The sequence below is a fragment of the Lepidochelys kempii genome, chromosome 2 (assembly GCF_965140265.1).
Source record: "Lepidochelys kempii isolate rLepKem1 chromosome 2, rLepKem1.hap2, whole genome shotgun sequence".
NCBI lineage: Eukaryota > Metazoa > Chordata > Testudines > Cheloniidae > Lepidochelys > Lepidochelys kempii.
In genome coordinates this window covers 186,134,868-186,159,330 of record NC_133257.1, presented here as the reverse complement: position 1 = coordinate 186,159,330, position 24,463 = coordinate 186,134,868, and the positions used below count along the sequence as shown (strand labels likewise).

Below are 24,463 nucleotides of genomic sequence, written 5' to 3'. Positions count from 1 at the left end.
GTCTTGGGTGCATTGTGTAGAATACACCCAAAAACTTACCAGTACATTCTTCACTAAAGGTGAACAAATTATTTTTTCAATATGGGGACCGAAATGGGGGGGGAAAGAGAATAATTGGTTTGAACCCAAACTGAATTTTTGGGTTTTCCTCTTGCTGAAACAAAAACTAAGTTTTGAGTCAAACAAAAAGTTTTGAAACTACTAAATCCTTTTTGGTTTTGGGTCATCAGGTGTTAAATTTTTTTTTGGGTGTCCTAAATTTCAAATCACAATGCGTTTCAAAAGTAAAAGTTGAAACAAAATGCTGTTGCAAAATGGTCTCTTTGCCAAATACAGCCTGTGAAAATATGCATATTTTTGTGCAATTTAATGTTTTCCCCCCAAAATTTTTCCCACCTATATTCCTGACCCACGTTTGAACCAAAATGTTCATGTATAATCTTCCTCCTGATCACAGGCAGCGACAAATCACATTGGGATTTGTAGGTCTTGGTGAGACTGACTTTCTTCCTGAGAAATCTGGTTTACAGGCATGGATTCCTTTCTGACCTCTGTACAGTAAAGATGTTGTCTTTCATGGTAGTTAGAGCGTTTGTCGGCAACCTCATACATAAAGGAGATTTTAACAAAGAACTGTCTGAAAAGTATCCAAGATGCATCATTATAATTTAAGCAATCATTCTTTCTATTATCAAAAAAGAAAAGGAGTACTTGTGGCACCTTAGTGACTAACAAATTTATTTGAGCATAAGCTTTCATGCTTTCTCTAAAACAAAGCGACAAAGTGACATAGTAGCTTTTTTTTGGACCCTCTTCTGTTGGTGAGAGAGACAAGTTGGTCCAATAAAAGATATTACCTCACCCACCTTGTGTCTCTAATATTCTGGGACTGATAAAGCTATAACTGCACTGCATACAACATTGGTTCAAATAGATGTTCTAGCTAAATAATCTCATTAGAAGACCTCTGTGTAGCATTCACTTCCAACACAGCACTAAATGGAATTTAAACTAGCAATATTGCCTCTTTCAATTGCGATTTTAAACTTATTTGAATATTCTGAACTTGAAAACTTGGTCCGGAGCATGTCTACTTAATCGTATTCATAGCAATGCCCCTTCTGTCCCTAGTGGAGATTGCTATGAAGTATTTTATTGTCAGAGCTGCACTGCCACCACATCCTGTGAGTGTGAATGTGCAGAGTCCTTCCGGAGCTCCACTTACAGGTAAGTAACCTTTCCTTTCATGATATTAATGTTTTTTGTGTTTTTGTTGTTTTTAATTCCAGATAAAATGAAAGATGCTATCATAGCTAAACTGGCTAATCAAGCTGCAGATTATTATGGTGATGCTTTCAAACAGTGTCAATATAAGGACACTTTGCCCAAGGTTAGTAATGCTAATAAAAAAATACAAAATACACTAACATAACTTTAGTTCAGAGTATTATATTCTATAAATGTCTCTAAGATGGTTTCTCAAGCATTTTTATGATCACACTTTTGTAGCAAGAGGGGGGGAAAAAACCCTGGGAATTCTTGAGTAACTGTAAGACTCCAGGAAAAAAACTTTCCAGTTCAAGTATTGTCAGCTGTCAGAAGCACACTTCAGTTTTCATTGAAAGCTAATCACTTTAGTATTAAAATAACTCTATTTTGAAATACTATTTTATTAAACTGTTACTTTGGGTTAGCTTGTGACAGCGTATTTAGGGATGGCTTGTTTAACATCTTACTAAATTTGTTTTTCAAACTAATGCTTTCTAATGGGGTTTAAAAGAACTATTATTTTTGTGGGTCTACTGATAATTTAAGTACTCTTGGGTCACTGTAAATGAAAACTTATTGCATTGTTTTCTGCTGGATAATTGTTTTCTTATCCTTATTAATGGTCATTGGGGTAAAAAGTAGATGTTGAAGTGATAGTTCTACATCTAAAGTATGCTGGCTTGGTTAATGAAGTGGTCTAAATATTCTTTCATACTTTTTGAAAGTACTTTGTCTTGGGATCTTTGGTGTCTTCTCTACTATTCTTGCTAATGCATATTTGAATTTCTAATCTTTGTAAAGTAAATGTTGTGACTTCATGGCTTTAATTAAATGAAGTGCAATCCCCAAATCAACATTAAACAATTGAAATAATTTTACCAGAGCAATATTTTTATTTTGACTGAATTCAACCCATGCAGTCACATGTCTCTAACATTTACTTCTAATGTTTTAACCTATCTAAACCATTAATTGGGTGATTCTAATTTCCTTTTCTTCTTCCTTTTCCTTCCTGCATCCCATGTTGTCTGTGGTGGTTTATGTGGTTGGACTTTCCCCTGGTCAGTATTTTTATTTCCAGGAGGTGTTTCCTGTTCTGGCTGCAAAGCACTGCATTATGCAGGCCAATGCAGAGTATCACCAGTCTATCCTGGCAAAGCAGCAGAAGAAATTTGGTGAAGAAATTGGGAGACTACAGGTGGGTTGGGGCAGACCTCTTAAATGTAGGAAGACTTTTTTTTTAAAATTTCTACCTATGACAAATCTAATATACTCTGAGTTGCAAAACTCAGATAGTTAAGATTGACAGGTTTCCTAAAAAAAAACCCCAAACCCCACACATTAAATACTTCTTGAAAAGTTCTTTGAACTTCTATATTGGAATGGTGAGAAATGTCTGTATTCCAAAGTATATGTTTCAGTCAGATCTTTGGAAGTTTTTTTCACGCCCCTGAACAAGAAAGTTGCAGCGCTGTAAAGTGGCAGTGTAGACGAGGCCTTAGTATAAACTGCAGAGGATTCATGATCCCAGTAATGACAGTACTGTATATAAGGTCAGTGAGTTTATTGCAAGGACTAATTGTGCTGATCCTTCTCAAAACCCTTCGACGGGGACATTCCCTTAGTAGGCAGGGAGCTGCTAATGCTGAATCCTATGCCTTTGCAGTAACCTTAGTTGGCTAACTAAGACAATTGGCTGTTTTCTTATATATTGTTTGTGTTAAAGACATGGAGTGCTGCTGGGAAGAGGGCTCGGTGGAGAGACTATTTGAGTTGTAATTGTGTGTATTTTGATTTTTAGCATGCATCAGACTTGGTAAAAACAGTGGCATCTCGTTATGATGAATACATAAATGTAAAAGATTTGTCTGACAAAATCAACCGCGCTCTTACAGCTGCGAAGAAGGACAATGACTTCATTTATCATGACCGGGTTCCTGACTTGAAAGATCTAGATCCCATTGGCAAAGCCAGTCTTGTGAAATCTACCTCAGTTGTTGTCCCTATCAGCCAGAAGTTCACTGGTAAGCAAAATATTCAGAGAAGATTTAGAGGTGAAATGTATCTTACCTGTATATCATATTAATATGGGCTCCAAAGTTCAACCGTAGCTCTAAGTGATTTAGATGTACAATATTAAAGTTAATGTTCATTTTCCAATAGTGTTTTTTTTCCAAGTGCTTGCTCATGTTGATTCCATTCTAGGTGTGTGCTTGTCCACATGCCCAGTTGTCAGATTTTTGCCTTAGCGGGTATCCGTAGGGTCGGCTGTGGAGCCCTCTTTAGTGCTGCGTTAATGCATTGATATATTAGGCACTGCCAACCCTATGCCCTCTCAGTTCCTTCTTACTGCCCATGGTGGTTGGTTGGAGTGCCTTGTCTTGCATCGCAAGAAGGTTAGGGGTTCTAACAGTCCACTGTTCTGTCTCCTTTGTTGTTAGTTGATAGATACTTAGTTAGACCTTAGTTGGAGTAGTTGTTTAGGAGTTAAGAGTCCTGGCTGGGACTTAAACTCTGAGCGGGGCATAGCCTGTTCTTCAGGCTTTAAGCCGTGTTAATCGTGCAGCTGGTCAATGCCCATTAGTGACCCCCAGGAGAGCTGTTTAAAGTGTTTGGGGGAATCCCACAGAAAGGACAAGTGCAGGATCTGCAAAAACTTTCACCCTTGAAATTAGAAGGAGCGAGTTATCCGCTTGAGGGCTCTCCTTATGGAGGCTGTGCTTTGTCCTATCTCGGAGCCCTCTCGATTGGACTCCACACCTGGTATGTCAGCATGCAGCACACCACCAGCACCAGAACCCTCCCGGTACCGTTCCACCTCCCCAGTGCTGAAGAAGCGGTCGAAGTCAACAGGCCCGGTGGCACTGCAGAAAAAGGGTACGTCGGGCAAAAGACCTGTGTCAAGCCATGTGCCCGCACTGAAGCTCCTTGAGCGTACCACTAGAGTCAGAATCTGACTCATGGGAGTGGTAGGGGGTACTGGCCCCAGTAGGGTCATCTGTGCCTCAAGCAGGCCAACCAGCACTGCAGACACAAAGCCAAGCAACAGACTCCACCAAGGCTCCAGCATCTACGGGCAAGCCGGTTATGGGACCGCCCCCTAAAACAGCAGAGCATACCCGATCTCCAGACCACAGGTGTTGGTCTCCATCACTGTGGCCTCGGTCCCTGATTAGAAGACACAGGTCCCTGATGCCAAGGTCTTCACCTACATGGCATGGGATACCTGAGTCGCGACGCTGATCCCCGTACCCATGGTACCGTCTGGCCTCCCGCCAAAGTTCACCACAGCGCAGATCACTATCTCCTAGGTGGTCTCCCAGGCATCAATTCTGCCCCAGTGCAGGATCGTTCCTGGTCACAGCACCAGTCTCCGGCTCCCTGGTACAAACTTCGGGCAAGAACCAGTCCAGTCCTTCTCCTTACTGGTTGCTGATGAGCATCATTCAGCAGACTTGGGTATCTACAGCTCCTCCCTGGTCACCAAAAAGGCAATGGTCCAAGCTTGAAGGGGAGTTCAGCCCTTCGCCTATAAAAGGCAAATAGCCACCGGCCTCTGAGACTGGGGTGGCTTCTGCAGCAGCGGTGTGGAGGCAGGGTCAATGGCCCACTCAGTGGCAGTACTGGAACCCTTGGAGTTTACCTGTTATGCTGGTCCTGTGCTCCCACCATTCCTCCCAGGTCGCATCGGACAAGCTGCCCTGGCATGGCCGGCATCCAAGTTGGAGCACGGTATCGAAACCCACGCCGGGCAACACAGCAGGCCCTGATGCCCAAGGAGCTGTCCCCAGTGAGCAAGGGGAAGACGCCCCTCCCCCTGTTGTGCAGGATCTTGATTGTCTCTGGATGAAGTGGTGGCAGGCCCCTTGCAAACGAGCATCTCCCTTGACAACTTCAAGGAGCACCAGGCCAGGCTCAAGGAGGACTTGGAGGTCAAGGAGCTAGCGGAGGAGTCCAACCTCTTTAATGTTATTCCCTCCTCCACCTCAGCCCAGGTCACAGGGCCCATCCACCCAGAGGTCCTTAAAATTGCCAAGTCTGTGTGGTAAACACCCTCCTCCATTCCGCCTACCTCTAAAAGGCAGAAGAGAAGTACTGTGTCCCTGCAAAGGGGTTTGAGTACCTGTCACCCTCCAGCGGGATCCCTGGTCGTGTCCACCATCAGTGAAAAGGCCAGGCAGGGCTAGGTGAGCAGCACACCGAAAAATAGATGCCAAGAGGCTGGACTTGTTTGGCAGGAAAATTTATTTGGCCAGCCTGCAATTTTGGGTGTCTAACCAACAGGCCCTGCTAGGCAGGTACAACTTCTACCTGTGGAACTCCATCAGCAAGTTTTTAAGGAGGGCCTCCCACAGGACTGTGGCCAGGAGTTTGCCGCCTTGGTGGACAAGGGCAAAGCAGTGGTGAGAGACTCCCTCCAGATGGCCTCGGATGCTACGGACTTGGCGGCCAGGATAGTCGCCTCTGTGGTGGCCATGAGGCGCTGTCCTCTGGGCTGTCCCCGGAGATGCAGACTACCCTTCAGGACCTTCCATTTGAGGGACCAAGGCTCTTTTCAGAGCTGACTGTTGCACAGCTCCATGGTCTTAAACACTTCTTCATTCATTGGGCCTTCACACCACTCAGCAGGCTAGAAAGCCTTTCTGTCCACCTTCATCAAGGCCCTGGGTTTGTCCCTGGTACAGCTCCTACAGAAAGAAGGACCGAGACACAGGATTTAAACTGCATCACCCTTCATCTTCCCATTCCTCCACCTAGTCTGGTTCTTCCAGCGGCCAAGAAAGCCAGAAGCAGGCATCTTGAGGACAGCGCCCCAGTCACTTTCCATGATCCACTCCCCTGCTCTTTCCTCAATCACCTGCACCCCTTCCAGTGAGCTTGGTTGCGGCTGATCTCGGACCGTTGGGTGCTTGACATATCTTCAGGCTACATCCTGTAGTTCATGGCCAACCCTCCCTTCCACCCCCGCCCCCCGCTTGCACATCAGGGGCCCCATTCTATCATGGGACCTGAATCTTGTGCTGTCACAGCTCACGGGACCCCCCCTTTGAGCCTCTGGCTTCCTGCTCTTTCTCCTATCCTGAAAGGTTGCATTCCTAGTTGCAATAATATCCGCCCGCCAGGTCTCCGAGATTTTAGGGTGCTTACCTCGGAACCACCCTATACAGTCTTCTACAAAGACAAGTTGACACAATTGTTCGTTGTGGTGGCCGACAGGATGAAAAGTTGTCCAGTGCCTGCTCAAATTTCTTCTTGGATCACTGCCTGATCGTAACAGCAGCGAATGCAGGCAAAGATGCCACTTCTGGTGATTGTAACTACCCATTCAACTAGGACGCAAGCCTCCTTAGCAGCTTTCCTAGCCCAAGTGCCTATCCAGGATGTCCGTCCACACGTTCACGTCCCATTATGCACTTACGCAACAGGCACGGGATGATTCTGGTTTTGGTAGAGCAGTACTGCAAGCCGGTAGACTGTGAACTCCGAGCCCACCTCTGAGGATACTGCTTGTGAGTCTCCTAGAATGGAATCGACATGAGCAAGCACTTGAATGAAAAGGTAGGTAATTGCTTTTTCTAACTGTTCAAGATTCGTTGCTCGTGTCCATTTCATTACCTGCCCTCCTACCCCTCTTGTCAGAATTGCTGGCAAGAAGGAACTGAGGGGGCGTAGGATCGGTAGTGCCTAATATACCAGTGCATGAGCGTGGCACTCAAAGGTGCAACAGCCAACCCTATGGATACCGCTAAGGCAAAAATCTCCGACTGTGCACGTGGGCGCACACACCTAGAATGGAATGGACATGAGCAATACATCTCTAAGAACAACAGTTAAGCAAAGGTTGTATTGTGCCTTAAGCCATTGGTTTTAGTGTCAAAAAGATTACTGACAGGCCCCTGTAAAGGGTAAATCTGCAATTTCAATTTAGTTATTCAAATCTGCGCTAGTTCTATCTCAAAATGTTTGAATGAAGCACAATCTGGTCTCTGAAGGAGTTTTGTTGAAGAGCTCTTGTACAGATTTAACTAGAAGACAGCCCCTACTGTTAATCTTACAGCTTGCCTAACACAATATGTTGAAATCCTATACAGTCCTCTACCATGAGTCTTAAGTGATAAATCTGAAGTTGCAAGTTTTGAATGTTGGTACCAGGCCTATGGAGATGTTAACTTTCCTCAGTGGTATTTCTGTTGTACCAATAAAATAAAAACCAGCAGGATCTTATTAAAGGGAAAAAGGCAAAATACCACATTTATTGTGAATACAGAAAGAATCATAGTAAGCAGTTAGTTAGTTATAGCTATAACATTCCATTCAATCTCATATTTAGTCACACATTCATTCATACAAACACACACACACACACACACACAGGTTCTGCAAGGTTGTTATCATAGTTACCAGTCTTAGAGTTGCTCATGCCAAGTCACTGGCCAGGTGGCCTGGATATGAGGAGGGAGCAGGGCCTTGTCAGATGCTCATCTGATGCTCCTGGCTTTTACAAATACCCTTGCTGATTGCAGGCAAAACAGATAAATTGCCCCCATATTTTCCTGTTTTTGTTCTATAGGCAGGCCAGGTTTCAATGGCTTTTATCTTTTAAGGGTTATGGGGAAATTATCCCACTGTTTAGTCATTAAATCCCTGAGTTTTCCTTCTTATACAGCAGACCAAGTTTATAATGTTTTTCCTGCTGTGTTAAGCTTTAAGTTTTATTTACAGGTAATAACTGAGAAGCATCATTACCATACGACCTTAAAGGATTTTTCCAAAAATCATACACACTATACGTTGTTACAGGGATACTTATTATCATTAAATTTATTAAAATTATCTTGTTATCCCATGCCTTTTATTTAGACAATTTGTTTGCTGACCAGGTATGTCCTTTATCTGCAGCTCCTTTGTGCTGCTAGTTCTTTCCTTCCTTTATCATTTAGGTAATTTGCATTTTCACAGAAACTTCCTGCTTTTGGATTTAAAGCCATCAGCAGCTCAGAGAGTCTATCTTAAAAGGGACACAATCAACTTTCACCAGAGTTTTGATTACTTTTAACTTCTGCTTCCAAAACACACAGCAATCTGAAAAAGAAAACCCAACCTATTGTGGCTCCCTTTGGAGCCCTAATAGCATTTTAATTAAGTAGCATGGTATGTTTGCATTTCTTTTGCCCCTTCTACAATATACCCTGCACATGTTCTGGGGCAAATGCACATTCCTTCCATAGTTTAACTTCTATAACATTATCCAGATCCATTTTTACATAAGGTGTCACTATTTCTTTTTTTTGCTTACAGAGTTTTCATGTACCTTTATCAAAGTGACAGTCTGATTACTCAGAGCCATTTTAAGACTCAGTGTTTCTAACATTGCTTCTTTTTGTTTTGTGCACCTCACCCCTGCTGTTGCTTCAGAGAGGCACTGTCTTTTTTTTAATTTTTTTTTTTACTACAACTCTCATCTGCTATTTTGTTACAAAAACAAACAAACAAAAAACAAACAAAAAGAATCCAAAATATTTTTTTTTATATTCTCCGGATTTTGACTGCCCTGCTGCAGCCACAACTTAAAAACATTTTAAATTTTGTAAAGCATTGAGTTACCTTTTAAGGGTTAAATGCCAAATCCCAAAGCCAAACAACACTAATTACCTGTGTCTAGCAAAAAGGTCTGTCAGTTTTGCAACTTTGAATTAAAGAGTCAAATGGATTTTTAGTGGCATTATTTAAAACAAAAACAAAACTAACTGGTCCTTAGAACTTTACATATTTACACACACTCAGACAGATACATACACATTTTCTTTTCCTTAACATCCCTTCCACACTGCTCTGTTTTTTACATCTTACAGTCCCTTTATACATTTGAGGCAGTTAAGTTCCAATAGAACCCTCTTATGTTCTTTTAGCAAATTTGACTAAATTGTCCAGTCAAATGATTTTAATCAGTTTATTTTTGCCTGGCTAATTTACAGACATTCCTTTGGAAAAGGGCCCATTTTTCTTTCAGAATGGCTGCAAAGAAACCAAGAATGCTCTAACACTTTTCCTTTTTAACATTTTCAGTTAAAAGTTGTTTGGGTGAAATACAAAGTTTAACTGCTTAATTCCCTCCAGCCTCTGCAGAGTTAACTTTTTTTTTTTTTACTCTCTTTTCTCTTTGTAATTATGCCTGGGGGTGCCCTACATAGGACCTTCTCCCCCTTTACCTGCCTCCCTCCAGCCTCTGCAGAGTTAACTTTTTCACTCTTTTTGTATTCCTGGAGTGCCTCTTTCACTATTTTCAGCTGGCTTTGGATATTTGTAGCCAGCACCTTCCAATTGTCTGCTCCCTTTTCCATTTGTGCCTTTTCCTCTTTACATGAAGACAAGCGGAGGGAAGAAGCCTTACATGCCTCCCACAACAACCAAATTGCTGCTGCATCTCTTTTGGCAGCACTAGAAGGTTTGTATATGAGGATATACTGAGCCAATCTATCCTCTAAGTCCGAAATAGTGCAGACATCAGCTAGGGCTTGTTTAGTCCAAGGACTGTGCCCACATTTTTGAAGGATTTGTTTAAAAGGTGTAATTTCTTTAACAAAAGGTAAGGTTGGAGTTCCTTCTGACTCCATTCCTCCCTCTGGTACTGGCTTACCCTGTTTTCTTTTAAACATCTTAACATGGATATTTCAATCTCTTTGTCACTGCTGGTTTTACTTAGCAAGTGACACAGCCTAGATTCTGAAATCATAGCTTAATCTATGCGTTTTTCCCCTGCTACCTTCCCGGAGGCCAGCAGGTCCCCTGCTACCTTCCCGGAGGCCAGCAGGTCCCCTGCTACCTTCCCGGAGGCCAGCAGGTCCCCTGCTACCTTCCCGGAGGCCAGCAGGTCCCCTGCTACCTTCCCGGAGGCCAGCAGGTCCCCTGCTACCTTCCCGGAGGCCAGCAGGTCCCCTGCTACCTTCCCGGAGGCCAGCAGGTCCCCTGCTACCTTCCCGGAGGCCAGCAGGTCCCCTGCTACCTTCCCGGAGGCCAGCAGGTCCCCTGCTACCTTCCCGGAGGCCAGCAGGTCCCCTGCTACCTTCCCGGAGGCCAGCAGGTCCCCTGCTACCTTCCCGGAGGCCAGCAGGTCCCCTGCTACCTTCCCGGAGGCCAGCAGGTCCCCTGCTACCTTCCCGGAGGCCAGCAGGTCCCCTGCTACCTTCCCGGAGGCCAGCAGGTCCCCTGCTACCTTCCCGGAGGCCAGCAGGTCCCCTGCTACCTTCCCGGAGGCCAGCAGGTCCCCTGCTACCTTCCCGGAGGCCAGCAGGTCCCCTGCTACCTTCCCGGAGGCCAGCAGGTCCCCTGCTACCTTCCCGGAGGCCAGCAGGTCCCCTGCTACCTTCCCGGAGGCCAGCAGGTCCCCTGCTACCTTCCCGGAGGCCAGCAGGTCCCCTGCTACCTTCCCGGAGGCCAGCAGGTCCCCTGCTACCTTCCCGGAGGCCAGCAGGTCCCCTGCTACCTTCCCGGAGGCCAGCAGGTCCCCTGCTACCTTCCCGGAGGCCAGCAGGTCCCCTGCTACCTTCCCGGAGGCCAGCAGGTCCCCTGCTACCTTCCCGGAGGCCAGCAGGTCCCCTGCTACCTTCCCGGAGGCCAGCAGGTCCCCTGCTACCTTCCCGGAGGCCAGCAGGTCCCCTGCTACCTTCCCGGAGGCCAGCAGGTCCCCTGCTACCTTCCCGGAGGCCAGCAGGTCCCCTGCTACCTTCCCGGAGGCCAGCAGGTCCCCTGCTACCTTCCCGGAGGCCAGCAGGTCCCCTGCTACCTTCCCGGAGGCCAGCAGGTCCCCTGCTACCTTCCCGGAGGCCAGCAGGTCCCCTGCTACCTTCCCGGAGGCCAGCAGGTCCCCTGCTACCTTCCCGGAGGCCAGCAGGTCCCCTGCTACCTTCCCGGAGGCCAGCAGGTCCCCTGCTACCTTCCCGGAGGCCAGCAGGTCCCCTGCTACCTTCCCGGAGGCCAGCAGGTCCCCTGCTACCTTCCCGGAGGCCAGCAGGTCCCCTGCTACCTTCCCGGAGGCCAGCAGGTCCCCTGCTACCTTCCCGGAGGCCAGCAGGTCCCCTGCTACCTTCCCGGAGGCCAGCAGGTCCCCTGCTACCTTCCCGGAGGCCAGCAGGTCCCCTGCTACCTTCCCGGAGGCCAGCAGGTCCCCTGCTACCTTCCCGGAGGCCAGCAGGTCCCCTGCTACCTTCCCGGAGGCCAGCAGGTCCCCTGCTACCTTCCCGGAGGCCAGCAGGTCCCCTGCTACCTTCCCGGAGGCCAGCAGGTCCCCTGCTACCTTCCCGGAGGCCAGCAGGTCCCCTGCTACCTTCCCGGAGGCCAGCAGGTCCCCTGCTACCTTCCCGGAGGCCAGCAGGTCCCCTGCTACCTTCCCGGAGGCCAGCAGGTCCCCTGCTACCTTCCCGGAGGCCAGCAGGTCCCCTGCTACCTTCCCGGAGGCCAGCAGGTCCCCTGCTACCTTCCCGGAGGCCAGCAGGTCCCCTGCTACCTTCCCGGAGGCCAGCAGGTCCCCTGCTACCTTCCCGGAGGCCAGCAGGTCCCCTGCTACCTTCCCGGAGGCCAGCAGGTCCCCTGCTACCTTCCCGGAGGCCAGCAGGTCCCCTGCTACCTTCCCGGAGGCCAGCAGGTCCCCTGCTACCTTCCCGGAGGCCAGCAGGTCCCCTGCTACCTTCCCGGAGGCCAGCAGGTCCCCTGCTACCTTCCCGGAGGCCAGCAGGTCCCCTGCTACCTTCCCGGAGGCCAGCAGGTCCCCTGCTACCTTCCCGGAGGCCAGCAGGTCCCCTGCTACCTTCCCGGAGGCCAGCAGGTCCCCTGCTACCTTCCCGGAGGCCAGCAGGTCCCCTGCTACCTTCCCGGAGGCCAGCAGGTCCCCTGCTACCTTCCCGGAGGCCAGCAGGTCCCCTGCTACCTTCCCGGAGGCCAGCAGGTCCCCTGCTACCTTCCCGGAGGCCAGCAGGTCCCCTGCTACCTTCCCGGAGGCCAGCAGGTCCCCTGCTACCTTCCCGGAGGCCAGCAGGTCCCCTGCTACCTTCCCGGAGGCCAGCAGGTCCCCTGCTACCTTCCCGGAGGCCAGCAGGTCCCCTGCTACCTTCCCGGAGGCCAGCAGGTCCCCTGCTACCTTCCCGGAGGCCAGCAGGTCCCCTGCTACCTTCCCGGAGGCCAGCAGGTCCCCTGCTACCTTCCCGGAGGCCAGCAGGTCCCCTGCTACCTTCCCGGAGGCCAGCAGGTCCCCTGCTACCTTCCCGGAGGCCAGCAGGTCCCCTGCTACCTTCCCGGAGGCCAGCAGGTCCCCTGCTACCTTCCCGGAGGCCAGCAGGTCCCCTGCTACCTTCCCGGAGGCCAGCAGGTCCCCTGCTACCTTCCCGGAGGCCAGCAGGTCCCCTGCTACCTTCCCGGAGGCCAGCAGGTCCCCTGCTACCTTCCCGGAGGCCAGCAGGTCCCCTGCTACCTTCCCGGAGGCCAGCAGGTCCCCTGCTACCTTCCCGGAGGCCAGCAGGTCCCCTGCTACCTTCCCGGAGGCCAGCAGGTCCCCTGCTACCTTCCCGGAGGCCAGCAGGTCCCCTGCTACCTTCCCGGAGGCCAGCAGGTCCCCTGCTACCTTCCCGGAGGCCAGCAGGTCCCCTGCTACCTTCCCGGAGGCCAGCAGGTCCCCTGCTACCTTCCCGGAGGCCAGCAGGTCCCCTGCTACCTTCCCGGAGGCCAGCAGGTCCCCTGCTACCTTCCCGGAGGCCAGCAGGTCCCCTGCTACCTTCCCGGAGGCCAGCAGGTCCCCTGCTACCTTCCCGGAGGCCAGCAGGTCCCCTGCTACCTTCCCGGAGGCCAGCAGGTCCCCTGCTACCTTCCCGGAGGCCAGCAGGTCCCCTGCTACCTTCCCGGAGGCCAGCAGGTCCCCTGCTACCTTCCCGGAGGCCAGCAGGTCCCCTGCTACCTTCCCGGAGGCCAGCAGGTCCCCTGCTACCTTCCCGGAGGCCAGCAGGTCCCCTGCTACCTTCCCGGAGGCCAGCAGGTCCCCTGCTACCTTCCCGGAGGCCAGCAGGTCCCCTGCTACCTTCCCGGAGGCCAGCAGGTCCCCTGCTACCTTCCCGGAGGCCAGCAGGTCCCCTGCTACCTTCCCGGAGGCCAGCAGGTCCCCTGCTACCTTCCCGGAGGCCAGCAGGTCCCCTGCTACCTTCCCGGAGGCCAGCAGGTCCCCTGCTACCTTCCCGGAGGCCAGCAGGTCCCCTGCTACCTTCCCGGAGGCCAGCAGGTCCCCTGCTACCTTCCCGGAGGCCAGCAGGTCCCCTGCTACCTTCCCGGAGGCCAGCAGGTCCCCTGCTACCTTCCCGGAGGCCAGCAGGTCCCCTGCTACCTTCCCGGAGGCCAGCAGGTCCCCTGCTACCTTCCCGGAGGCCAGCAGGTCCCCTGCTACCTTCCCGGAGGCCAGCAGGTCCCCTGCTACCTTCCCGGAGGCCAGCAGGTCCCCTGCTACCTTCCCGGAGGCCAGCAGGTCCCCTGCTACCTTCCCGGAGGCCAGCAGGTCTGGTTTAATCTAATAGAAATGCCTAGCTCACTAGAGCTGGCGGTGTGCACACCAATATTTACAATAACTGAGGTTTTTTACCAATATTCCCCCTTTCGCAATTCTCCACCAAAATGTTGTACCAATAAAATAAAAACCAGCAGGATCTTATTAAAGGGAAAAAGGCAAAATACCACATTTATTGTGAATACAGAAAGAATCATAGTAAGCAGTTAGTTAGTTATAGCTATAACATTCCATTCAATCTCATATTTAGTCACACATTCATTCATACAAACACACACAGACACACACACAGGTTCTGCAAGGTTGTTATCATAGTTACCAGTCTTAGAGTTGCTCATGCCAAGTCACTGGCCAGGTGGCCTGGATATGAGGAGGGAGCAGGGCCTTGTCAGATGCTCATCTGATGCTCCTGGAAGTTGGTTTGCAGAATCAGACCCCAAAGTTCTCACTTTTTAGAGTCTATTTTTATAGGAATTTCTTCCTATGCCAGTCTATGGGAATTGCTTCATCATGCTGTTGCTGAATCAATCAGCAGATAGCACATTCCTGACGGCTCCAAGATGTTATCTTGTTCTTTGGTTCTCCCATTCTTGAGGCTGTTGGGTGGATTCCAGTCTGCCCTCCGGGGGGGGGTCCTCTGATTATTTCCACTTGACGCCTTCTTCAGCCGATGGACACTGGATTCTTAGGCTGGCACCTCCCTGATCATTCAGTTATTATCTACACCAAGCATCCATCCACATACATCCTCTATCTCTATTTTAATCACAATTGTTAATACAACAAAAGGGTGGGGAGTCTCTGGGTGCTGTTTCTGTTGTTAGAGTATTGCTTTGAGTCTCTCTCTCTGTGAATTGCTTTGAGAACAGACTCTGTCTTAGAATGTACTAACACAATTAGCAGCTTGCAAGTTTCACACATAGAGGGAGAGAAACAGTACCAAAAACCAAGAGACCTCTTAATTAGTAATACCCTGGGATTTGAACTATGGGGAATCAAACTCATTTGTGATTTTAATACAGAACTTCTTTAATATGATCCAACATTTCCCACTCAGTTTAGAAACTTGGATTTGTGAAATTTCTCTAAGGATACAGCAAAAGATATAAAGAAGCTGCATGTTTTTTGGTCACCTTTATAGTTGCATTAAAATAATTATACTGCCTTAATCACAGATTTGTTTGAGAAGATGGTTCCTTTGGCAGTGCAGCAGTCTCTGAGCCTCTACAACCAGAGAAAGGCAGACTTGGTAAATAGATCCATAGCCCAGATGAGAGAAGCCACCAATCTGGCAAATGGGTGAGTATTGGTTATTCAGACTTCTAATCTTTTACAAAACATTTTTTAATCATGTCTGTCTGTCTGTAATAATCAAAACCTTACTTTTATCCACTTCAGTGAAGATTTATTTAAGTATTTTGTTCAGATTTTTTAAATCTCTGGTTTAGACAAAAATTAGGTGATGGAGGGGAATATGTGAATACTAATTTAAAATAAAGTTCCAGTCACGCAAAGTTATTAATCACTTCTAATTTCTGTTGGCTCAGCACTTCGCAGTAAGCATCTGACAGGACTGGGCCAGTAAATACTGTAATAGTTAGACTTCTTCTGTTGTAGGAGGTAAACCAGGTTGCCACTCAATAGGGCGTGGAGTACTAAAATCCCATTAGCCACATATGGATACAAAAAGATTGAGGGCTCCACTGTTTTAGGGGCAACATCCAAGTGTGAAGCCACTTCCTTCCCCTCCTAAGCTTCTGGGAAATGGCAGAAACTCAGTAACCTTCCATAGTGCTGTCCTTACATTCTGTTTGTGAGCACCATTGATTTTGTATTTGTCTTGTTAGTAGGTGTCTTGTAAACTGAAGCCCCCACCCACCACCTGTGGCTGTTAAGAGGAACATTCTCTCTCTCTCTCTCATCCTTGTCACCTCAAAGACTCCTAGTGGCAGCTCTGTGCTATATGGCTTGGCTGAAGAGGGATATAGCAGTAGGGACACCTTAATTTTTGCATTAACCAGAGAACCACTTTTTCTGATTGCTGCAAGGCGGGAGTCTCCAATACATTATCCCTTTCCCAAATCTGTGTTTGGTAAACCTCCCCATTAAATAGTTCCAATGTGTCTGTCTCTGCTTCTGTTTTCCAGAGCAAAGTTGAAGTGAAATTGACCTAATTCTTTAGTCTCCCTACTTCCTGCAGGCATCTGAATCACAGTAGTGATTGGCAAGCACTCTGCAGTAGTTTGGCAAAACTATGAGAAGCATCAGAGTCATTAGCATTTTTTCTCTGCAGACATAAGAAAAGAGCAGTTTTACATTTAACTCATGGTTTTAAAGGCTTTCTTCGTGAACAAAGCATGAGACTAAAGATTTCATTTTTTTAAAATTAAACTTAGGTTCTTAGAGGCTGATGTTGCTTGCTCAGGAAAAGTCCCTACTATTCCCCTGCATAAATTAATATTTCAAGCCCTTGAATATTGTTTCAATGCCTTGAAACAAGAATTTGCCTTAAAAAGTAAATATAAGTTAAATATAAAGCCAAGGTTCTGGATGAAAGTAGATAAACAGTTTGTGTTCTAAACTGTTGTATATTGCTTAAAATGGCTTTATAAGCACTAAAATACAAAGGAAAAATGATAGACAAGTTAAGTTACCTTTTTAAAAATGTTAAAACTATTGCTTTTTTTGGGTAAGTATGTTCTTTGAATAATCTTTAAACTTTTCCAGTTTTTAAATTGTTATCCAAGATTACATTATGCCCCTGTTTCCTTTATTTTCTTGTTCTTATGGCCTGTTTAATTTGGATACCAAAATTATTCTTTTGATGCTGTGATTTTTGTGGTGTACTAATTGTAATGCAATACGTGGACCTTCTCAGAGTATTGGCTTCTCTCAATCTGCCTGCTGCCATTGAAGATGTGTCTGGTGATAGTGTTCCTCAGTCTATTCTGCAGAAGTCTAAGTCTGTTGTTGAACAGGGAGGCATCCAGACCATTGATCAGCTGATCAAAGATCTACCAGAACTGCTACAGAGAAACAGAGAGATCTTAGATGAAGTAAGCTTGGAAACAACTGAAATAGTCTTTAAAATGTGCAACTTTATGAATCTAACTCAGCTTCTTTAAATAGTAAAGCGTGCATGTTCTAATAGTTAATTTTTTTTAACTTGCATTTGTCTAAAGTAATTTGTCACTTTAGTGACATGATAAAAGCGCTTGATTTTGTGAAGGTTTTATCTGTTAAGTGTGAAGTCCAAAGATGTGCTTGGAGGTTGGTAGACACTTTATCTGCAATTGTCCTGTGTCAAGGTGGTATTGTCTTGACAGATTTTTTTCAGTTTGTGATTATGGTGGGGAGGGAAACTGGTAAAAGTAAGAACATGTTTCCTATTATAGTCACTACTACTACTACTGCTACTTCAAGTAGTGTCTCTATGGGTGCTCCATTCTAGGGGCTCTTGCACCCAGTGTGCCTCAGATCGGAGATTTTAGGTAGCTGTGTCTGTTCAACCCCACGCATGCTCTCCCCAGAGCCTCATGCCCTGCACCAAGGGTATATAGAGCTGCGTGGGCAAACCACCCTCATTCCTTCTCAGCTGCCTCAGCCTGAGACAGAGCCTCAGAGTCAAAGGTGAGCTTAACTCAACTGTATTTTCCTGATTCTTAAAGCGTTAGCTCTTAGTTTCCTTTGTTAGCTAGCTATAGTAATTCTTACCGTTTAAAAAAAAAATCTTCAGAAATTTTTTTACTTACGTTTTTAGCTTAAGGACCATTGTCCCTTCACCTATTTTTCTGTGTTTCTTCGCCTCAGGGGAACTGAAATTCTGGGAGGGTCTTCCCAGTTCTCCTGGGTTTAAACATTGCCTTTTTTGCCAAGAGGCTATCCTGGTCCATGATGGATACTCCTAGTGTGTCCACTGCCTTATGGAGTCGCACTTCCCTACAAAGTGTAATTTCTGCCTGAAATTAAAGTTGAGGACAAGAAAGAACTGGGAACTTAAACTATGCCGTTTTATGATGGAGGGTTTGTGCCAACCAGCTTCTGACCCCAGGCAGCGGCCCCTGCTGTACAACAGTCTCCGAACAGGTCGGCTTGATGCAGCAGTCCCCATGAGAATCAAGAGGAAGACTCTGGAATCCTCTCAAAAAGACCCTAGAAAGCAATCTTCAAGTCCTATGGTAGAGAATCTATCTCAAAGACAGTATCCAATTCAAACACCTGTTTCGCCACCTACTGATATCCAACTCAGTACCCACGAGTCTGCAGGTTCCTCAAGTACCATGACCATCAGCAAGGGACTAAGGATTCTGGCTCTTGAAGATCAGGACTATCAAGTCAGAGCAATAGAGAGAAGACCAGCTCTTCTACATCTGTACCAACTGAGTCTACAAGGATCTCAGTACCCAGCACTTTGGTTCTGCAAAAGACCAAACTGACGCCTACTGATCATTCAGTACCGTAGGTGCCTTCTGCCACTGTTACCGCTACTCACCTTGCCTCATCAGTACCACCCACTGTTCCAATATGCAACAGTTTTGATTTCCGTGGACTTGGCAGTAACAGAAAAGCCTGAATCTCTCCTGATGAGTTCTTGGTACTGACCATCTCTTGTTCCCTGGAGATTTGCCTAGTTCTGACAGGCCTATCTCCACCTATCTCTGACTGCTCCACCTCTACCAAGTGAGGAGGGACCTGTAAGAGGTGGACAAAAAATATTGCATCCCCTCCAAGGACTCCGAATTTTTATTTTTGCATACATTCCCCCAACTCCCTTTTGGTTGACGTTGTGCACGAACATGGCAGACAGAATCATGTTAAATCGATTCCATATGATAAAAATTTTAAAGTATCTTGATTTTTTTTTTGGCCATAAGTCATGCTCATAGGATACCTAACAACTTAGATTTGTCAATTATCAAGCCCTCCTGGTGAAATGCAGACATCCTAACTATTCAAAGTTGAATAACAGGCAGAGGGAGTAGTTCAGGTGATCATCATTGCGGGCCAACTGTGCTCACAAGAACATCTCTGCAGGCCTTTTTGGACACCACTGGTAGAGCCTTCTAGATTCAGCCCTTGGGTTTTTCAAGGAAAGTCCAAAACGTAGTTGAGGACCTTTCTTTTGATGGTTCAGAGTTGTTTGCAGAAAAAAAACAGATGAATCCCTGCATACTTTGACTCTAGAGCCACCTTGTGCTTTTTGGGAATGTACACCCTTGCACAAAAAATTTCATTGAGTCCTAGACAGCACAGCGGTCTCATCCCACCCAGTTTCCTGCCTCCCAGAGACATTACAAACCCCAGTGTAAATGACAACACTCCAGAAGAAGAGACCAGTGGCTTGTCAAACATCGACCTCGCAACCCACAACTCTGAAACACCAATTTGGATGGGTTAGTTGAGGTACTGAGTTACCATACCCATTCTTATCTGCTGCAACAGTCTGCATGTCTCCCTTGCTCTGGAGACTGTTTTCTCATTTCTGTCAGAACTGGGAACATATCACTATGGACAAATGGGTGTTGGAGATCATTTCAACAGGATAATCCATTCACCTTGCCTCTCTCCTTTTCCCATCACTCTTCAGGGAGCCCTCTCATGACCGCCTTTTGCAACAGGAAATCAATTGTCCGGAATCTAAGTGCCAAAGAGCCAACAGATAGGTAGGGGATTTTACTCCAGGTACTTTGTGGTTCCGAAAAAGAATAGCAGTTGGAGAACTATTCTAGATCTAATGTTACTCACAGATTTATAAAAGATTCAGAGGTTCAAAATGGTAACTCTTGTAGCAGTGTCATCATTGGACGAAGAGGATTGGTTCTTAGCCATTGACCTTCAAGAAGTTTACTTCCATATAGCGATCCATCCCTCCTACGCTTCAAGAGCACTTAAAAACATGATGCTCCCATTCAGTCTCTTGTCTGCACCCAAAGTGTTTTCCGAAGTTCTTTCTGTGATTGCGGCTCATCTTCACAAACAAGGAACTCTAATTTTCCCATACCTTGACAATTGGTTGCTCAAAGGATGGTCCTTCAACAGAGCTTTAGTGGCCGCCCAGAGGGCAGTACATCTATTTCTCAGACTACAGTTAAACATTCAAAAGTCCACCTTAGCCCTAGTACAAAGTCTGGAGTTCATAAGAGTTGACCTCGATACAGTTGTGGCTGAAGCACTGCTCCCTTCACACAGGTTCATAACCCTACCTAGTTTAGTCACTGTAGTCCAAGTTAGCCCTCAGACGTTGGCCAGAAATTGTCTTCAATTATTGGGACAAATAGCAACTGGCACCTTGGTAATGGATCACTCGAAACTTCACATGCGCTGCCTCCAAGGGAGTCTCAGAACTGTTTTCTCACCAAGCAAACAAAGTTTAAACAAACTACTGTCCATGCCTTTGGTAGTCAAAAAAAAAAAAAATCCCTCTTCTGGTGGAAGAACACACTGTTTTGCACAGGGGTACCCTTTGCTCAACCATTTCAGTCAGTAATAACAGATGCATCCCTCCTGCGATGAGGAAGGCTCACCTAGACACACTCACTGTTGAAGGTGGTGGTCTCTTGAGTCCACCTTACATATCAGCTTGCTTGAACTTTAGAGCAGGCCTGTATCCATTCCGTCACACTTATTTGGGGCAAATACATAAAGATAATGACAGACAACATGTAATGCATGTTTTACATAAACTGCCAAGGGGGAATAAGATCACATTCCCTTGCACTGAAACAGTGAGACTTCGGAATTGGTGCAAACAAAACCAGATCAATATCAGTAGCTTACATTCTGGATATACAAAACACCACTGCAGATGCTTCTTGCAAGATTACAAGTGGGAGATGGATCCCACTATACTTCCCTGCATACTTCAATGTTGGGGTGTCCCACAGATAGAACTTGTCACCACAGCCAAGAAGTACTCCCAGTTCTGCTTGAGAAATGGTCTGGGTCACCACTTCCTGGGAGATGCCTTTCTTCTTCGGAGTACAGGCCTTCTGTTTGCATTTCCCATGCTGTTCAAGATAAAGAAAAACAAAGCCAAGGTTATTCTTGTAGTTCCAACATGGCCAAGACAAATGTGGTTGCCTTACCTCACTCAGCGTGGTGTTGTTTTTGTCAACTAATCACTCTCCGGACCGTCTCCCATCTTCTCTCTCAGGATGCCAATCAAATCAGTCAGCTCAACCTTGCAGTTCTTCAGTTCAAGGCATGGCTTGTAGATGGGTTGCAGGGCAGGGTTAGAAACAAACTGTTCTGAGGGTGAAGAGAGTGCTGCTACATAGCAGCAAACAATCTACAACGTGACATGTATACCAAAAGTGGATTATATTCAAACACTGGTGTGACCTGAAACATCTTTCAACTACATTATTTCCATTATTGTTTTGTAATAGTTTACATTTCAGAGCTAAAAGTGATAGGATTATCTTTAAGCTCTGAAAAATAGCATTTGGCAGCTGTTATGACCTTCCAACATATGGTAGTTTTTTCAGTCTTCGTTTATCCTACAAGGTTTCTTAAGGGACTGGAAATCTCTCCCACAAATCAGATGCCCTATACCGGAATGGAACCTAACTTGGCACTCTGATGTCTTATAAGGCCTCCCTTTGAACTTATGGTCACCTGCTCACTTTTACACCTGTTTATGAAAGCTGCATTTCTAGTAGCCATGACTTCTGAAGAATGGGTGAGATGGAGCTCTCATGGCATTTCCGCCCCCTCCCCCCCCGCAACAGAATAAAGTCACACTGCAGCCGCATCCCAAGTTCATGACGAAGGTATCTTTGATCTTCCACATAAATCAACTGTTCATCAACTTCCAGTTTTCTTCCCTAAGCCACACCAATATAAAGGAGATGCGACATTTACATACTCTGTCAGGAAGGCATTAGCCTTTTACTTAGACAGGATTAAGCCCTTTAGGAAATCTCCCAGATTTGTCTCCATTGCGGGTGGAACTAAATGATCTCCAATTTCCAAGCAAAGACTCTAGATGGATATCTGGCTGCCTTACCTTCTGCTATCAGTCTTAGGATCTTCAACCTTCCTCTAGATTATTAACTCACTCCACAAGATCTCTCTCTACTTCAGTAGCAGTTCTTAGAATGTTCCCATCACAGAAATATGTAGAGTTGTACATTCATTCATAGTTTTGCTGAATAGTGTGCAGTCACTCATGCCTCATCCTCTGATGCCATATTTGGCTCTACTATTCTTTGAAGTCAAGTCTAGGATTGAAGAAAGCCCCACCCTTCCACAGAGGGTACTGCTCCATAGTCACTTAGAGTGGAGCACCCACAGGGACACTACTTGAAGAAGAAAAGAAGCTTACTCTGTGCAGTAACTGTAGTTATTCGAGATGTCCCCCATGGATGCTCCCCTGCCCGTCCTCTTCCGCTCTGCTTCAGAGCTCTTCAACGAGCTCCATAGTAGAGAAGGAACTGAGGGCAGTTTGCCTGCGCAGCTGCATATAGCCTTGGTGCAGGGCACGAAACTGCGGGGGATGTATGTGCAGGCCACGTGGACGCTGCTACCTAAAATCTCTGATCTGAGGTACATGGAGCGGAAGTACACCTTGAGTGGAGTACCCATAGTGGGATACATCTCGAAGAACCACAGTTACTGCCCAGGGTGAGTAACCTCTTTTCAGTTTTATTCACTGAAATAACTGTTGGACTGTTAGGTTTAGTAAGTCTTTTTTTCAACTTTATTCTAGGTTCTAAAATTTATCTTTACAATTTATAGTTGTAAAGCCGTTTCATAGTTAGGAAAAATTATATTGTATGTAACACATTTTTAATTCTTTAAGTCACTAAGATTATTGGGTGAAGAGGAAGCCACAGACAATGATCTAAGAACAAAATTCAAAGAGCGTTGGCAAAGAACACCATCCAGTGAACTCTACAAACCTTTGAGGGCAGGTAAATCTCACCTTTTCACTTCTCTGGTCCTGGGACTGCTAGTTCCAACAAGATCAATTCAGTTGAAGAAAGGTCTGTCTGCTCTCATTACTCCACTAGAACCAAGATTGGGGGTGTAGCCATAGGAGCCTCTTTGCTGGTTCTGTGCCACCAGAGGATTGATTTTCCTCACACCCCCCACTCTCTTTGCACAACGTTAATTCATAGAGCCCTGCAAATCTGCGGATATCCACTTTATCTCCGTGGATCATTTTTGTGGATCAGATGCTGATGCAAATTTTGTATCCACACAAGGCGCTATTAATTATCTGTCTGTATGTGCTAGTTGTATAGCCAGATCCCACTAGCGGTGTGAAAAGAGGCTGGCCTTCTGACAGAATATCTGGCTTATTGTGTCACTTACATAGTCTGTACTCTTGAGTATAACGGACTTCATGTTTCAGGTTTTAATAACTGTTTGCTGCTTTTTATTAAATTTAGGATGGATTATAAAAAGTCACTTGTTGCCCTTTTCTGAAGGAATTTTGTCAGTAAAAATCCAATTTTTAAACAGCTGTTCCTTACACTGCACTTATCACCCATCACCATGTTCTGAGTCCTGATTTGTATTATTTTGGAACTTTGAACTGACATGCAAGGTTTAAAATTTGATGTGCAATTCACACCACAGAACTTTTTGATGTGCTTTCTTAGTAATTCCTTAAATAATCAACAAATGGGGATTTTAATTTAGATATTTTAAACGTTCATTGCATGAACAGGACTTCTGTTTGAATGTTGTTCTGTGAAAATTTATAATGAATTGCTGATAGGTACAAATGTTGCTGTAGTATAAGACTTGGATTAAATCACGGCTTTGTAGTAGTCTAAATATTTCCTTTGTTTTATTGCCAGAGGGAGCCAATTTCAGTAATATTTTGGATAAAGCTATACAGGCAGATGGACATGTTAAAGAACGCTATCAGACTCATCGGGATACAATTTCACTTCTTTGTAAACCAGAGCCAGAATTGAATGCAGCCATTCCTTCTGCCAATCCAGCAAAAACGATGCAGGGAAGTGAGGTAAGGCAAGAAAATTGAAGGTTGCACATTAGTGGCTACACTGAATGGCAGTGCATTGGGACAACAGTTATTTAGAGACTGTCTATAGTTTCTTAAAGGGGAAAAAAAAAGTGGATCTATACGAAACTAAATCGACAATTATCTCGACAACATTTAGAATAAGTTGCCTTGCACAGGATAACACTGGTATGGTGTATGAAACTGCACTATTTTACAGTATTTGGGGTTCCCCTTAAGGGTTAGGAAAAGGGACTGCTAGAACTGACCTGCTTCCTTCCCAGACTAATTCCTCTCTAGAGTGTAAAAGGAAGTTAAACAGCTGGTACTAAAATCAAGGAAGTTTTGCTCCCAGAAATGACTACAGAAATTATCGTCTAGTAACCTGCGGATCTCATTTTTATTTTGCTCACTCTTTTTTGTTTACCTAAAATCAAAAGTTCCAAAAGTGATCTGTTTGACAGCATGTGGGAACAGAGGTGATCCGCAGTATGTTTATTAAGATGACCATGGTATGGAAACACTTGAGAGCCCCCAACATAAAGTATTAAGCAATTGGATTAATTCTATTTCCAGAATAGCCATATTTCAACTGTATCAATATGATCAGTTGCCTACTATGGAGCAGTTTGAATGCAGTATGTGTGACAGCATTTTTGCAAATGTTTGCTGCTATT

General features: G+C 46.2%; 1 protein-coding gene across 2 annotated transcripts in view; it reads left to right on the top strand.

Annotated features, from left to right (window-relative positions):
- Window positions 1-24,463, top strand: part of PDCD6IP (programmed cell death 6 interacting protein) — a 58,827-nt gene that overhangs the window by 17,513 nt on the left and 16,851 nt on the right. The window contains exons 6-12 of one of the 2 annotated variants that reach the window (XM_073333071.1): window positions 1,290-1,390; window positions 2,351-2,467; window positions 3,071-3,293; window positions 14,986-15,109; window positions 16,689-16,866; window positions 22,614-22,725; window positions 23,620-23,789. In XM_073333071.1, coding sequence (XP_073189172.1) covers window positions 1,290-1,390; window positions 2,351-2,467; window positions 3,071-3,293; window positions 14,986-15,109; window positions 16,689-16,866; window positions 22,614-22,725; window positions 23,620-23,789 — 1,025 coding nt within the window. Of the gene's footprint in view, window positions 1-1,289; window positions 1,391-2,335; window positions 2,468-3,070; window positions 3,294-14,985; window positions 15,110-16,688; window positions 16,867-22,613; window positions 22,726-23,619; window positions 23,790-24,463 lie in introns of both variants that reach the window. The other variant, XM_073333070.1, reaches the window with a different exon arrangement.